Below are 16,337 nucleotides of genomic sequence, written 5' to 3'. Positions count from 1 at the left end.
TCGGTCCTACGAATGGTGAAGCCAACTATGCCACTATGTTGATATATGTATATGCAAATATATGTAGACACATTAATTAATCAAGAGAATCTTTTTTTATCTTATCATAAGCCACCACTCATAAAGAAACTTTCTTTTGCTCCTAAAAGATTTTTATAAAGTAGCTCAGTGTTCCTTATAAGACATGCTACTCGTTAGTGGAAAGGGAGGATCCTAACTCACATAAAGCTCTAAAATTAAAAGAAAATGCTAATTGAATGAAGTTCATTTCTGTAAACTGTTCATGTGATGAAAACAACCATAAGGAGCAGTGAAAATCTTCTGTTGCTTGTCCCAATCAACATCCTCCTTCCTATGCAGAAGTCTAAACAACATGAGTATCCTGATCTGAGATCCTAAGGAAGGCTGGAGTACTTGGTGGTACATACTCCTCCCTGATCTATTCCCAGGCCTTACTGTTTTAGCCTGCATATCAGTTTTGGTCCAGCAGAGACAAGACTCTTTGTGGTCGTGATCATTTAGTTTATGGGAGGGGAATGGAAAGTGCTGCATTTATTTATTAACTTAAATTCAATTAGCTAACATAGAGTATGTCATTAGTTTCAGATGCAGTGTTCAGTAATTCATCAGTTGCGTGTAACACAGTGTTTTGCATTGCAGAGCCCTGTGCTTTCATGCCAGATTCTGAGGAACGGAGGACCCTATAAACTTTTGGGCAGTGCACAATTACCAAGGGCGAGGAATGTGAGAGTCAGCATAAAACAGGTTGTAGGTGTATGACAGCATTATCATTTGAGTAGAACTTAATAAAATAAAAATAAATAGGCCCCACTCATGTTTGCTGGGGCTCTATAGCATTTAGCTTCACCATAATATGAAACACTTAAAGCATCATCGGAGTTCACTGAATTTTCTAATGCATCTAACACACACACACACACACACACACACACACACACACACACACACACACAGGCTTTGCTTTTCTACAATCAGACTGGGAGTAAAAGATGCTCTTCAAGCCCATTTCAGAGCACTGATAATTTGTTCACTGGTGGATGAGAGGAAGCACAGCTAACTTTGTCCTAGGGGTTTGGAGAGCACAGAAAAGCCTAGGGAAATGTTGGGAAATGGGTTATACTTGATGAGGAGGAAGCCCAGGGGAGAATCGGCTCCCACCATGAGGGGCCTGGTTCAGGGGGTCACAGTGTCATCCCGCCATTTCTCCTGGAGGCAGAGAATTCACATTACTGAGAGAATGCTTAATGGCTCAGGAGGAAAGAAATGAGATAGGAGGAAAGAGTCATGAAAAAGAGGGCAAGAAAAAGGCCAAGGGCTTCTGAGGAAGAAAGGGAAATCACCATGTTACCGCAGAACGCGTGTCCCATTTGCAGCTTCTGTCTGCCTGCAGTAGACACGGTACAGGATTTATAATGATGATTCCCTCCAAAATAGGTCAGCAGAGTGGAATCAGACTTGAACTAGGGAAATCTCTGGAGATTCTTGGGGCTTGAGACATACTTGTGTTAACAGGTGGCCGTTTCTAAACCTTTCACCATCTAGATGAGGGTTTCTGAAGACACTGGTCACCACCCTTTCAATCCTCTGCCACTTTCCACCCCAGAGACGGGAGGAATTCTGTGATAACGGAGACAGAATATTTGGAGAGTTGACACGCAGATGCTGGGTGTTTGATAAATATTGTTGACTGGGGCTGCCACGAAGAGACGGGTGTATAGGAACAGAGAGAACAGGAAGGATGGGGGGGGGAGGGGACCCAGGCAGAGATGAAGGGAAAGAAGGGAGTGATTCTTGCAGAGCTACCTAACCAGTTTCCACATCTATTCCTTTTCCAATCTATGTCTGATTCGACTTCAAAGCCCTCATTTCTTATCGTGATTTTGTTTGGTTCACACTCGCATCCCTGAAATCAGGAAATCTGCCCCAGCGGGCTGACACTCTGCCCTCAGCTGGGGTGCTGGTTCGCGCGTACCTGGCAGGGGAGTTCACATTTGTCCCCGCGCCATCCAGGCGCACACGTGCAGGTCCCGTCCTGGGTGTTGCAGGCTCCCCCGTGGAGGCACTGGCAGGTCAGGTTACAGCTGAAGCCCCACGTGCCACTGGGACAGCTGATGGAGCAGTCCACCCCGTGCCAGCCTGCCACGACAAGAATGCCAGAGCATGGAGGAAACGACAGCAGCGGGGAGTTTTCCCAAGCCTCTCCAAGCCACGTTTCCCTTTAGAGACATTTTGGAGGTGCACAGCTGGGTCCCCCACCCCAGCACAGGGAGCAGTGGTGCTGCCGTGTAGTGCCTCCATCAGCAACAACCGAGGTACCCAGAATCCATCTGTGCTGTATGATCAGTCAAAGATGCCAGCACCAGGAAGCTCCACTGGGCTATCAGGAAGAGATACGGGGGTGGGAACACCCCTAATGTGCAGCGAAGCGCAATGCAGAACGCTGAGGGTTGCTCTGGGTGGAAAAGTGAAATATTTATATGGGAGGGTAAAGGATGGTTTGTGTTTGAAAGAGCAACCCCATCTTTAAGGCAAACCCAGTTAACCACAAACAGTGAGTTTCCAGGACTCTGCCTGTTGCAGCAACTATAAATAGACACATTTTGGCATAAAATTGCATAAAATTGGGGCTCGGCTGCACTTCTTGTTGTGACTCTAAACCAGTCGACTTAGGAGCATGGATATATGTCTACTTATTCACTTTTACCCAAAGCATAGAGACTCCCAGACTTTTTGGAGCTGGCTGCAACCTTAGAGATCTTACCCTAATCCCTTCTCTTGGCTCACAAAAGCACGAAAGCCCACCCTAGACAAGGGGCTGGCTGAGTTTAGATGCTGAATGTTGGCACAGGTGGAGCTAGAACCCGAGTCAGGGTTTCTCTCTTATGACTTTAGGAGGTACCAGGATGAAGGCCAGATGAAAGATTCGTTCGCCCACTTACCTGCCTTGCAAGTACAAGACCCATCTACAGGTGAACAGACAGCATCGTTTTTACAGCCACAGAGAGAGGAGCAGTTTATCCCATAGGTTTCCAATGGGCATGGGATAGAGCAGTCAATTCCCTACACAGACACAAATAGGAAAATGCATGCAATTTTATGAATGAAATAAGACCAACAAAAAAAAAAAAAAAGAAATAAGACCAACACAAATAAATAAAAATACATCTTGGCAATGCCAATTATTTCCCCTCTCTAATTTTCACACTTGTATATTTTTAAAGTTGCTAAATGTATCCAGTATACAAATTTTAAAGATTCAAGGCCAACGCTAGCTTGCCTGTTTAGGATACAGCACTAAATGGAACTCAAAGCCTGCTGCCTCATTAGCTTCCCTTCCTAGCAAATACAAAAAACCCTTTGTCCTTGCTCAGACAAGCAGATATAGAACAATAAACTATAAATTATAGTCAATAAATAAATAAATGTAAATATAAACTATACATTAAATTGCACAATGCTTCCTAGACTTCCTTGTATGATATATAATATGATTAGTGGGTGAAGCAAAGCAACGGAACACATACTCCGCCTATAGCATGATTCAATTTGTTATCTGACAGTAAACCTAAAACAAAGAAGTGGGCCACCAAGGATGACTGGAGGATATCTCCTTTAAAAACAGAAGAGACATGGTGTGCCTGGGTGGCTCAGTCAGTTAAGCGTCTGCCTTTGGCTCAGGTCATGATCCCGGGTCCCTAGGATCGAGCCCAGTCTTGGGTTCCCTGCTAAGCAGAGAGTCTGCTTCTCTTTCTGCTTCTCCTCCCTGCTTGTGCTCTCTCTCTCTCTCTCTCAAATAAATAAATAAATAAAATCTTTAAAATAAATAAAAAACAGAATAAAATAAAATAAAAACAGAAGAGCCTTAACACAGGCTAATTCAAGGGCTCTACCAAAGAATAGTGGCATAGGTTAGAAAAGCCGGTAAAGAAAGATCCTCTCAACTCTGAGGCTTTATCACCTACTCATTCCACATTATATGCTCTAGAATAACCACCAACATCTTCATCGGTTAATATTGCCCTCTTTCAAATGACAGAAAATAATCAAGACCAAACCAGTTTTCTTTAAAACAAGGATTCCTAATCTACAGCTAAGAAATCCCAGAAACTAGGTAAAATCCTGCTCTGTTGGCACACAGGCCTATTTGCAAGGTCTGGATTTTCAAAGTCACTGAAAAACTTACATACTGCTAACCATCACATGTAAATATATAATAAATGCTGACCCGATAATGCTATGTGCCTTCAAATTGCATGGAGTTAAGACAAAAACCATTCAGAGTAATTTCGTGGAAAAGTAATTTCTTTGTTGCCTATATAATGTAGTAAAATAATTACATAAAGAAAAAAATCATGTAAGCAATAATTAAAATACATCATAGTCCATGACATACATGAATTAAATAATTAATATGAACACTGCCTTTATACTTCTACCCGCTTTCCAGTCATCATTCTAAGGTGACTACTCATTTATTTTTTTTAAGATTTAATTTATTTATTCATGAGAGACACAGAGAGAGAGGCAGAGACATAGGCAGAGGGAGAAGCGGGCTCCCCACAGGGAGCCCAATGAGGGACTGGATCCCAGGATCCGGGGATCACTACCTGAGCCAAAGGCAGATGCTCAACCACTGAGCCACCCAGGTGCTCACTTATATTACTTATTAGTACTTTTCTCTTCATTCTCTTGCTTGTTAATGAAGTGATAGATCTTAGCATATTCACTATACTTCAGAAAAGGTCATATATGGTATGTGGCATCAATATGTTTCACATGATACCCCTCGGCTCCTTCCTCCACAGCCACTCACTTTGAATCCTGGGGCACAGATGCATTTTCCAGTCACACTGTCACAATCAGCCCCGTTGTGGCAGCTGCAGATCTGTTGGCAAGCTTCCCCAAAGAATCCAGGAGAACATGTTTCGTTACAGTAGAGTCCTGACCAGCCCGGCTTGCAGGCACACTCTCCAGACATGGGGTGACAGCTGAGAGACATGGATGAAAGGAGAAAGTCACTCCCGGGTGAACATGACACCCAAGGCCCATGCAAATGTTGCTTTGGCCATGAGCAATGAATGGCTGGGTAATTCCATGCACAATAATTTAAACTGCCTTCCCAGGCTTGCTATGATTTAATTAATTGGCTGAAACCTGATTGGTACTACAGAAATGTTGCGTGAAATCAACATCATGCTCGAACAGGAAGACTATTACAACCGCTTCCTTTTGTCTGAAACTTGTTATGATCTTCATAAACTGAAAGCACTAATTCAGTGACAGGTCAACTAGATGAGAAGGTTTAAACTACTCTGTCCAATGAATGATACCAGATCAGTTAACCAGGATTATGTCCAAGGAACTCCAAAGGCTGCAGGCTTGTTTGCCTGTTTGCATTCTCGTTTCTCCATACCTGGTGGTGGAGCAGCTGTCTCTACCTGAAGCAGCAGCTGCATTGACAGGCCAGGCAGCCAGCTGTCACTCTGGAGCAAATGGACACATCAGCTGCGTTGAGAGGCGTGCGTTAGTGAGGCTGACACAATAGGGCACTCTGTGGCACGCAAAACACATGTGCTTCTCGCCATAGGAAAATCTCAACGGTCAAACTAGCTCTGCTTACAATCGGAAGGCTGTTAAAGACCATCTTCCTCCCCTGGTAGAGATAAATCTCTCCCATTAACTACAGCCAACAGCAAAATCCACTGTCTCATCCAGACATTTGGTATTTATCTCATCTACAGATTTTCTACTTTTAGAAAGAATGATTTGCTGGGAGAGGAGAAAGCTGAGATAGAAGAGCTGCTCTCCCTCTACCCTGGTACCTCAGTGAAAGCACACAACCTCTTGAGCCTAATGTATGAGTCTGTCAAGGGCAGATCTCTGCCACACCTCTGTTGGTCGGACAGTTTGCTCCTTTGCTGCAACTAAATGCCCACAAGCAAAGGCCTAGGCATCCATCACAAACATTACTCAGGGAACATGCTATGAAGAAATACCCAAGTGCCACTCTACATTTAACATGGTTTCTTGGGTATAGAAGGTTTGGATTTGAAAGGCAAGTGTTTGAGTCTCGGATCTCCTTAGATCTATTCAGATCTACTCATCTGCTCCCTACTCTTGAGCAAACACGGGGCACCTTCATCTCAAACATAGCATGTCAAATACCGAGTCTTTGTTCTTCCTGTCCTGTTTACTCTCAATCACCCCACTGAAGCAATGGCACCACTAACCACTCGACTGTTTAAACCAGAAACCTCAGAGTTATTCCTGGTAACTTCTCCTTCATTTCCCATATCCCTTCATCACTAGGACCTACTATTCTACCTCAAAAATACCCTGCCTTCACCTTCATCTCTCCATCCTCATCTTCACCATGCTCCCGATGCCTAGGGCATCTATCCCCCCCAAAACCACGACAGCCTTCTGCCTTGCAACTCTGCATTCACTGGTGCCTTGTCACCTAAAGAGTAGATGCTATCCTATCATTCTTGTTAAAACTCTTCAGAAACTCCCCACTACACTTAGAATAAAACCTGTGCTGTCTAATACGGTTACAGAGACTGTGTAATTTATTGTCTAAGCCAGGATATTTTCAAGAGTGAAGAGGGAATTACTCATGATTACATTAGAACAACAGGCCCTAATCCAAACAGTCCCTGTGACCCTAGATATAACGTCATCCTAAATACAGCCCACAGGTCATTATTACCTGGCCACTGCCTACTTCCCAACCTCTTCTTTAGGTATTATTCTCTCTTTATTACTATGCTCCACTACAATGGGTTTCTTTTAGTTGGTGAAAACATTCAGCATTGCCAATATAAGGGCATGGCATGGGCTATTCCATATGCCTGAAATACTGTTTCCCCATTCTTTGCCTGGCCTTTTCATTTTACTCATGTCTTCCTTCCCCTCTAGACCTCCAGCTCCATGAAGACAAGAATCAAGCATGTTTTGTTACCCATCTCTGGCCCAAAGTGGGCACAGAGGAAATACTTATTGAGTTAGTGAAAATGGCAGTTGATGTACAGAGGGATCTGATTCTTAAATATTCCTTTCCCAATATCTCCGAGCCATCCAGCCATGCTGAATAATAATCTGTATATCTGCACAGAAAGGCAACATTCACCCTAGAATTAGTTTTTAAAATGTCAAAGTTGATGGGATGAGCACTGGGTGTTATGCTATATGTTGGCAAATAGAACTCCAATAAAAAAAATATACTAAATAAATAAATAAATAAAATATAAATAATAATGAAATTAAAAATAAATAAATAAAATATAATTATTATTTGAGAAACTAGATGAATTCACTGAGAATGATCATAGATTTAGAAACTGTATATAGACATTTTCAAAGCTTTTGAGATTATTACTTTGTATATTTGAAAAACTATAATCTGTAGAGGAGATCATTGATGCTATGTTATTTTGAACAGTTACAGTTATGAATGGCCTACATTAAAAATTTAACAAGAATTTGCAAATAAAAACAAAAATAAAAAAATAAAATGTCAAAGTTGTGGCTAAAAGGGAACCACCATTAATTGCAGGGAATACTCACTCACGTGACGTTTCTGATGATACTGTAAGTCAATGCACAGTCTAGCAGCTAGCATTTACTGAGCACTGAATATGTGTTAGCGTCATGCTCAGGAATCCACATGCATTATTTCATTCAATCCTCACAAGTCATTCTAAGCGTTGGGTATCATCTCACTTTATAAATCAGGCAACAGTGACCCTGAAAGAGTAATTTATCCAAAGCCCAACATGGGTAGTAGCAGAATCAAACCTGAATACAGATTTATTTGTTTGTTTTTACACCAGAGAAAAAGGAAGTTTGTTCGCAGCCTGCTAGGGGGGCTACATATGAAAAAGAATGGCTAAAATTTAAGAATTAGCACTGCTCAATGGGTTAGCAGAACCAATAAAACCTGTATTGTACAAAAGCAGGGACAAATTTAAATTTCCTTCAGAAAGGTCCAACATTTGAGAAAGGGGAAAGGAATATTTTAAGTGTGGATCAATGTAGCTTATCTTACTTTGACATACTATAAAAAATAGTAAAAAAAAATTAGTAAAAAATATTACTTTACATTAAAAAGTAGAAAATCATATTCATGGTGTAGACACAAATGTTAAACAAAATAGACAATCCAGGGATAGGTAATTGACTAAGTTGTAGGCAGACACAGAAATTGATATTCAATGCCCCCCAGTGAGTATTAGTACAGCACACTGGTTCTCAGATTGATTGACACCAAAATTAGTATTCTGCAATTTGTAATTAGATATAGGAAGCCAGAGCACTTTGGAGGCATTTGATGGGTTTTCATGCAGGCAGCTTAATTGGCAATGAGATTTACGTGTTGATGTGAGTGCAGCAGATTGGAGGTTGAAAGGTAACATACTCCTACTCATTTTCTTTCTAAAGAACAGACTGCTTTGTGTATATGAAAATAGGATTATATGCAGATAGGAATACCTATCATTTCATACACATATATAACTAGATATAAACATTTTAGTAAAATTTTCATTTTAAGAGTTAAATTGTTGCAAGACTCCAATGCAATATTGGCTAAAATAGATCATAATCAAACTTCCTTTTATTCATTTACTTTGGTGCTATTTTTAAAAAAAATTTTTTTTTAATTTTATTTATTTATGATAGTCACAGAGAGAGAGAGAGAGAGGCAGAGACACAGGCAGAGGGAGAAGCAGGCTCCATGCACCGGGAGCCCGACGTGGGATTCGATCCCGGGTCTCCAGGATCGCGCCCTGGGCCAAAGGCAGGCGCCAAACCGCTGCGCCACCCAGGGATCCCTACTTTGGTGCTATTAATGCTCATATGTAATGACAATTTTGTGGCATTTGCAAATAGGCATATCCTTATTGCCCACAGCTATTAAATGTCCTTATTAACAAGAGTTAATATACATATCCCATAAGGAATCTTAATAAATCTTAAATTTTGTTTTGCTGTTCAAAACCATTTCCAGCTGAGTGAAGTAAGTCAGTCGGAGAAGGACAAACATTATATGTTCTCATTCATTTGGGGAATATAAATAATAGTGAAAGGGAATATAAGGGAAGGGAGAAGAAATGTGTGGGAAATATCAGAAAGGGAGACAGAACGTAAAGACTGCTAACTCTGGGAAACGAACTAGGGGTGGTGGAAGGGGAGGAGGGCAGGGGGTGGGAGTGAATGGGTGATGGGCACTGGGGGTTATTCTGTATGTTAGTAAATTGAACACCAATAAAAAATAAATTAAAAAACAAAAAAAAAAACAAAAAAAAAACAAAAAAAAACAAAACCATTTCCACCATAAGTTAGTTTTTGGCTGAAAAGTACAGGTCACAGTGAATGCTTCAGGCTCTATAATAGTGCTATAATCAAAAACATGAATATCACTTATAAATATACTTAAATTCATTTCAGTCCTATGATAGATTGTAAAAGTAAAAATGGCTACAAATTCTTGGCAACTTCTCCTATCAGGAGGTAGAATGTATTGAAACTGTAGTTGGTTGTGTGACCTGTTTTGTCCACAGGGACATTAGCAAACATGACGTAACCCAAAGTTTCAAATGTGTTTGCATGTTGGCGCTTGCTCCATCTTTTGGTGCTTTTGGAAGCCAGTCATTATGCAAAGAAGCCCAGGCTAATGTGCTAGCTTGCTAAATACACATGGGGCAGGCACCCATTAACTGGCCAGATGCTGGACCAGTGAGGGAGGAATTCTAGGACCAATCTACATCTAGTTGATCTGCCAGCTGAATCCAGGAATGAAAGCAGAAGAACCACTGAGCTGAGCCCAGCTCAAATAGTCAAACAAAAAACCAACTGCAATAATCATTGTTTTGTACCATGATTTTTTTTAATGCAGCAAAAGCTAACTGATACAAACCTCTACCCAGATATGTGGCTGCAATATATGTCAATATGTACATTCAAATACTCAACATTTACCTAAAGACAATAGAAACTAATAGTCTGTACTGCATATGTTATCTTAGTAATCAAAATCAAAGGTTTTAGGATAAATACACATCATAAATTATGTAATTGCAAGCTCTACTTGCTTGATTAAATAGAAAAATGAACAAGCTAGATTTCCGATTAATACAAAGATCCTATGCCTTTTGGTTCAAAGGAATCTTGTGTTTCCAAGAACTTTACACTGAAGTTTAAGGTGTAAGAATCGGATGTATGACTCCAACTGTGAATTCAACAAGACAGAGTCTTATCATCAACACTCAACTCATTTTAAAAGAAATTTTCAAAAAATTTTTATTTTTAAATTTTTTTAATTTTCAATTTTTTTCTTTTTTGCAAAAGCTAATTTTTAAAACTGGTTTTCAGGGAAGCACTTCATATGTTAATTGTTTTTAATCTGATTATTTGTTATACATTATTAGACAGATTTTAGTGTTCCTTTGATCTATGTGAGTGTCAAAGAATTTCCCGTACTTCTTTGGTAAAGCATACCTGCTGAGATTCATGTGGCCTATATCAAAATTATCAAGATACTGATGCCAGTCAACTAATAGTCCCCTTGGACCTTGCCACTACTAACATGGTACCCCATTCCAACAAAATCAACATTCTCTCTTCTTCTCCAGTTCTTCTCATAACACAGCTCCTTTGAGTAGGCTTATTAATCTATTTGACATCAGGCTGCATACAACGAAAAGCACTCTGATATTAAAAAGTTCTTAGCTGTCACTACATGAGGCTTACCTTTTGCTGGGAAAAGCTTTACACTACAGGAAAGGTAGCCAAACTAATGACATGTCCCTACTCCTACCAGCTCCTTAAACATAGGAGAGTTGAAAAACAAACAAAATCCTGCCGAGATGATTCATTTTCACTCCTCAAATGTTTACTTAACCTTGTCATGTAAAGAGTGGCAATATTTGCCAATAAAGCAAACCAAAGTTGATTAAAGCAACATGCAAAGTTGCTTGACATACATTAAGAATGCACTTCTTTGATATGTCCCAGTAAAATATATTCTAAGCATGCACGCATGCGTGGACACACACACACACACACACACACACACACACACACATACACACCCTTTTATGGAACAAAGCCCTTTTTTTTGTTCCTAACAATGGCTTAAAGAAGAGACCAACCACAGGCTTCTGCTTACATTTAACTTTTGTGCATTTGAGATCTCAAGTGGCCACAAGTTATCTTTCAGAAGCATAAATGAAGTAACAGCTGTGCTGAATGCAATTAATTCCTGTAACATGTGAACTGCTATATAATGTACTACATTTCTGTTAGACCCAACTTTTCCAGCAGTCTGCAAATGAAGGCCCAGAATTCTAAGTGATATGTATCTGGTCCTTGGGGGAGGGAGAGGAAGAAAGGGGGTGGAGAGGTATTTTCAGGGGCAGACAAGGTATAGTAGGGTGGGTGGGAACCATAGTTTCCTGTTCTTAAATTCTTCAAGAGATTTTTGAGCTAAAAGACCCCTGTGAGTTTTATGTCAGAGTAATCAATTCTGAAAACATATTTCACATGAGACAGCCACATGTGAAACACTTTTACAAATCCTCCACCAGTGCACTTCCTTTCTCCACAGATGTGCTGTCAAGTAAAAGATGCTGCAGCAAGAATCATTTTTGTGTTATTTTTACGTACTAAACTGGACTTAACTCATGCCTCTCATTACATCTTTGCTTCTTAGGGAATGTCACAGAATCCCTCTCTTAGGGAAATGTTCTACTAACCCCAGTAAATTTAATTTTTGGCCACGACCATGAATAGAGAAGAGAATTTAATAGCCACCCAAGACCATTTACCAATTTTAATGCTTCTAACTTGGACTGTCACCCAGTAAGGAAAGAAGTTTTCCATGTACTTGGTGGTTTCTTCTCAGAATGACCCAGGGGCAGGAAGGGTCTCAGAGTGGGCATCTCTCTGCCAATCCCTCCTTTCAAATAGTAGACACTGCAGTTCAAACTTTAACAGGACACAACCTTCCAGGGGTGGCTGACCCTCACCTATGAGTGTTGTCCAAGTGGCAGGGACACCGCTTGTCACATTTGATGCCGTAGAGCCCTTCGGGACACAGGCGTGCCTCACAGTGCTCACCAGCAAAGCCTGCTTCACAGAGGCATGAGCCACTCACGTGATAACACTTCCCTCCATTGACACACTGGCAGGTCTCAGCACAGCGAACTCCGTATGTGCCAACGGGACACTCGTCCTGGCAGCTACCAAGCAGGAAGTGAGAGCAGAAGATAGATTAGTTAATGCCATGTACAAATAAACAGTATACATACCAGAAAGATACCAGGAGATACCAGAAAAGGGAGAAGAGTAATTGCCCAAATGAGGAAATTAAAATATATGCTTATCCTGTTTCAAAAAGAAAAACTTCATAGCAAATTTCAAACAATGTTAATTCTCTTGGCTTTCATGGTGACATTAATCTCAGCCATGTGTCTGCTCTTTTCAACGCTGAATGGCAATAATTGTTCCTCATTTAGAAAGTTATGTATTTAAAAAACAAAGTTCTCTCTAGATCTGGGGAAGTCAGAGCTATTGCAATCAGGTTTCCTTAATTCCACCTGGAGAACTCTTGCCACGTGAAGTTTCTTTCATAACACAAAATTTCTGTTAAGTGGGGTACTGTCCTCTGTTTAGAAGAAAGGCTGACAAATGGCAAAGAAAAAAAATGTCAAGTCTCAAAAATTCACTTTATCTTTTAAAAAATGACATTAGAGTCTGGTCCCAGAGGAAGGACAGGCTCTGGATAAGTCAGATCAGGTGGGCAGCTGAGTGGCTGGAAGGAATCATGAGAGAGAAGAGAAAATTATCATCACTCCATAGAATGCATGACAAGTCGTCGGGCCAGCCAAGTTTCTTTTTGACCTGGCAAGGTGACTTCCAGAGTGTCCTGCAACAGAAGGTGCACTTCCTGCCAAGGGAGAGAGAGATGGGGTCTTGCCTAGCCAAGCGGCTGCCATAAGTACAATACACTTTGTGGTTGGGAACCAGCAGACACTTCCCATGTGGCTCTCAAGTCACGCCAGACCCATGGTCAGAAATGTAGGTCAGCACTGCATTTTTTCAGATCAGTATAATGCAAGCAGCAAGTGCATAATAATGAATTCTAGGATACGTAAAGGAAGTAGCAAAAGCTCTGAAAAGCAAACATTTTCCACGAGGCTTTGCATATTTTTAATAATAGGGTATGATTAGTAATAATAGCAAGTTTGAATGGGATTCTATTTAAATATAGATTGTAAATCTTGAGATCCCTTTGACACTTCTCTGGTTAACCCTGACTCTAGCATATATTTAATGTGATAGAGAAAAGGAAAGGGACCTCTTGTAAACTTGGTCTCACCTGACAGGATATCTTGCGGTGTGTTTGTTAATAGGCAAAATCTTCAAATCAATTGCTCAACAAACCATTTGCAAAGTCCTGTAGTAACTACCTATCATTTAGCATAAAATCAGATGTGTGCTTTAAAATTACACAGGAGTATACCTATTTTTAGACCAGAGTATTTTAAAAAGGTACTCTATTTTTAACTTGTAAGAAGCTTTAATAAGCCAAGTCACTTAGTTTATTCGGTAAAGATGTCAACTTTAGAGAAAGAAATGCTGAGGTACAATAATTTGGCCACACCATGGCTCTGCTAAGGGCTGCTAACAACTTTTCAGCCTGTCTGTCCAGATTTTCTTGTGATTCAGTACCAAAAAGGAAAAGATAAACAAGGTAAAATAACATTGCTTTCTTTCTCTTTCTTTTTTTAAAGGTTGGATTTATTTTTTGAGAGCCGGGGCGGGGGGGGGGGGGGGCTCACATGACCAGGAGGAGGGGCAAAGGGGGCCAGAGAAGCAGGCTCCCCGCTGAGTAGGGAGCCCTGACATGGGGCCAGGAACCCGGGATCCTGACCTGAGCCAAAGGCAGACTCTTAACCTACTGAGCCATCCAGATGCCTGCTTTCTCTCTCTTATATGGATTTGAAAACAAATCCAACTGTTAAGCTTTGGGGCACATGATTTTAACTTAGTAAAAAAGGTTAGCTCTAAAAGTAGGTGAACTGAGTATAGATCAGAAGTCTGGAAAAATGTCTGCTGCCAAATAACAGGGAAGCAGTGTGTATATTTTATCCTATCTTGGCAGAGACTTCCTTTTCTTTGGGAAAACAAAATCTATAATAGCTGGTCCTGACCCATATTTACCTTTTGAACCTATAATAAAACATACTACTAGTTTGTATTATAAATGGCAAAAACCCATTTGAATTTCCCTCACTAAAGTATCCACTACATAAAGCTTGGTTCATATTCTCATTTCTTTTTCATCAAAGTTGCACTTGTATGAAAATCCTGTTAATAATAGTTATGTCTACTTCCATCACCAAACCAAGGTGGTAGGATATCTTTCTAGAAGTAAACATTTTCCATCTTGAAAATAAAAGCAATCATGAAGTAGCTTATACCTTTCAGGTTAGTGGAGTTAAAAGTCTTTGTCAAACAGACTTATTTCCTCCCCTTTTGGCCCCTTTATCCAAAAAGGGCATCATTTCTCAACAAATTTTAAGCCCTTATTGTTTTTGTGACCACAGGCAGAACAACAACAACAAAAAGCTCTCCTAGGAATTAGTAAAAGAGGTAACAGATTTTCCTACGAGAGAGGGCAGAAAGGCTGATAAAGATAGAGCCATAAAAATCGGTCATACATAGTATAAATATGGAAATTTGGAATTTATACATTTTTTTTAATTTTTGTTTTTGAGTAATGCTCTGGAATTGGAAAAAAATGGATAAGCTTTAAGTAGAGATAATAAAATATGACACCAATTCCCAAACCAGTGAGGGTCACAGGTTTGTTTTAATGCCATTTCGATTTTTATGTTGCATCTTGTTACAAACAGATGGAAAAGGAAGTGACTTAGCATGTAAGGGGGTGGCAGCTCCTTTCTCTCTGCCCCATTTTGAGCATGTCCCTCCCTAGAGTGCCTGGAATAATTGGGCCAAACCATGATTTAGTGTGAAAGAATCACATTCCTCATTAAACCTGGGATCGATGGATCAGCTGCCTGCCTTTCAAGCATCTGGAACTGCTGCTCTGGGGGAAATATAAAAAGAGTTGGAAAATAGTTTTTCCATAATCCCCAATACAGGAAAGCTACCCCAACTAGAGACCAATGCTACATCCCCCCAAATCCTGTCCATCATTTCTGACTTTACCTCCTTTGGCCCACATTCGTTCTTCGCTTGCAGGTTATATGGAACACAGGCATGTCCAGAGTCCTGCCTTCACACCTTGGGAGGGATGATGACAGAGCCATAGCTCTCTCCATCCAGCAAACTCTTAGAGAGCACCAGTTCTGTGCATGGACCCCAAAGGCCTAAGCAATTCCATGGCAAGCCATTAGCATTGAGAACACTCCTTTAACCCCTTTAGAAGAATTTCTATGAGGATCTGGAAACCATCTTCTCTTTCCTCTTGCTTGGTGGTGCCATATTACATTTCCTCTCCACAGTGTTCTCTCAACCTTTCCACAAACCCCAAGGACTATTATTTGGACGTCTCATGAGCTGCTCTGTCTGCCTACAAGGTGTCTGTTTTGTTTGTTCTGTTTTCACTTTGGCTGGAAGGGCCGTGCCCACATCCTGGGAATGCTTTGCTGGCAGCTGCCTGTGGTGGTAGGTACCTGCTCCTCCAGCACCAGTGCTCTGGTCTAACCTCAGTGATCAAGTTACACTGACTTCTCCAAACACGGAAATGCCAAGACCCCAGGCCCTCAACGCTGCTCAACGCTGTGGCACATCTCCTGCCACAAAGTGCCCCATGGCCACTCATGTTTTCCTATCTTAGTGACGTGTGTGTGTGTGTGTGTGTGTGTGTGTGTTTGTGTGTGTGTCTAGAACCCAGATGGGGATGTTATAATTGAAAACACAAATCATGTTGTCAGTGCACTAGCAAAACAATAGTTATCAGAAGAGCAATTCAAGAAGAAATTCCCTCTTCACTTTTCTAGTCTTTTTTTGGTTCTTTGACTTCCTTGCTTTAATCTAAAATTCACCTGGAAATTAGCAGCCACTCCCCAACCCTGCATTCCAAATAAGATGAGTATAAGCTTGCCTTGTATGTTTGTTGTTTCTTTGTTGCCTCAAATTTGAGACTTAAACTATGACAGGATAAGAAAAATAATTATTCAGCTGGCCCTCAGATAACACTGGTTTGGATTGTAAAAGTCGGCTTACATGGAGATTTTTTTTTTGACACACAGTACTGTAAATATATTTTCTCTTCCTTATAATTTCTT

General features: G+C 40.7%; 1 protein-coding gene across 8 annotated transcripts in view; it reads right to left on the bottom strand.

The window, feature by feature from the left end:
- MEGF10 (multiple EGF like domains 10) overlaps positions 1–16,337 on the bottom strand; it is a 319,848-nt gene that overhangs the window by 42,273 nt on the left and 261,238 nt on the right. For all 8 annotated transcript variants that reach the window (XM_038552022.1, XM_038552023.1, XM_038552025.1 and 5 more), the window contains 4 exons: positions 12,048–12,260; positions 4,835–5,009; positions 2,961–3,081; positions 1,994–2,157 (listed from right to left, as the gene is read on the bottom strand). In XM_038552022.1, coding sequence (XP_038407950.1) covers positions 1,994–2,157; positions 2,961–3,081; positions 4,835–5,009; positions 12,048–12,260 — 673 coding nt within the window. The remainder of the gene's footprint in view (positions 1–1,993; positions 2,158–2,960; positions 3,082–4,834; positions 5,010–12,047; positions 12,261–16,337) is intronic.

This window comes from Canis lupus, chromosome 11 (genome assembly GCF_011100685.1).
Source record: "Canis lupus familiaris isolate Mischka breed German Shepherd chromosome 11, alternate assembly UU_Cfam_GSD_1.0, whole genome shotgun sequence".
Lineage (NCBI taxonomy): Eukaryota > Metazoa > Chordata > Mammalia > Carnivora > Canidae > Canis > Canis lupus.
This window is presented reverse-complemented; position numbering and strand designations above follow the sequence as displayed.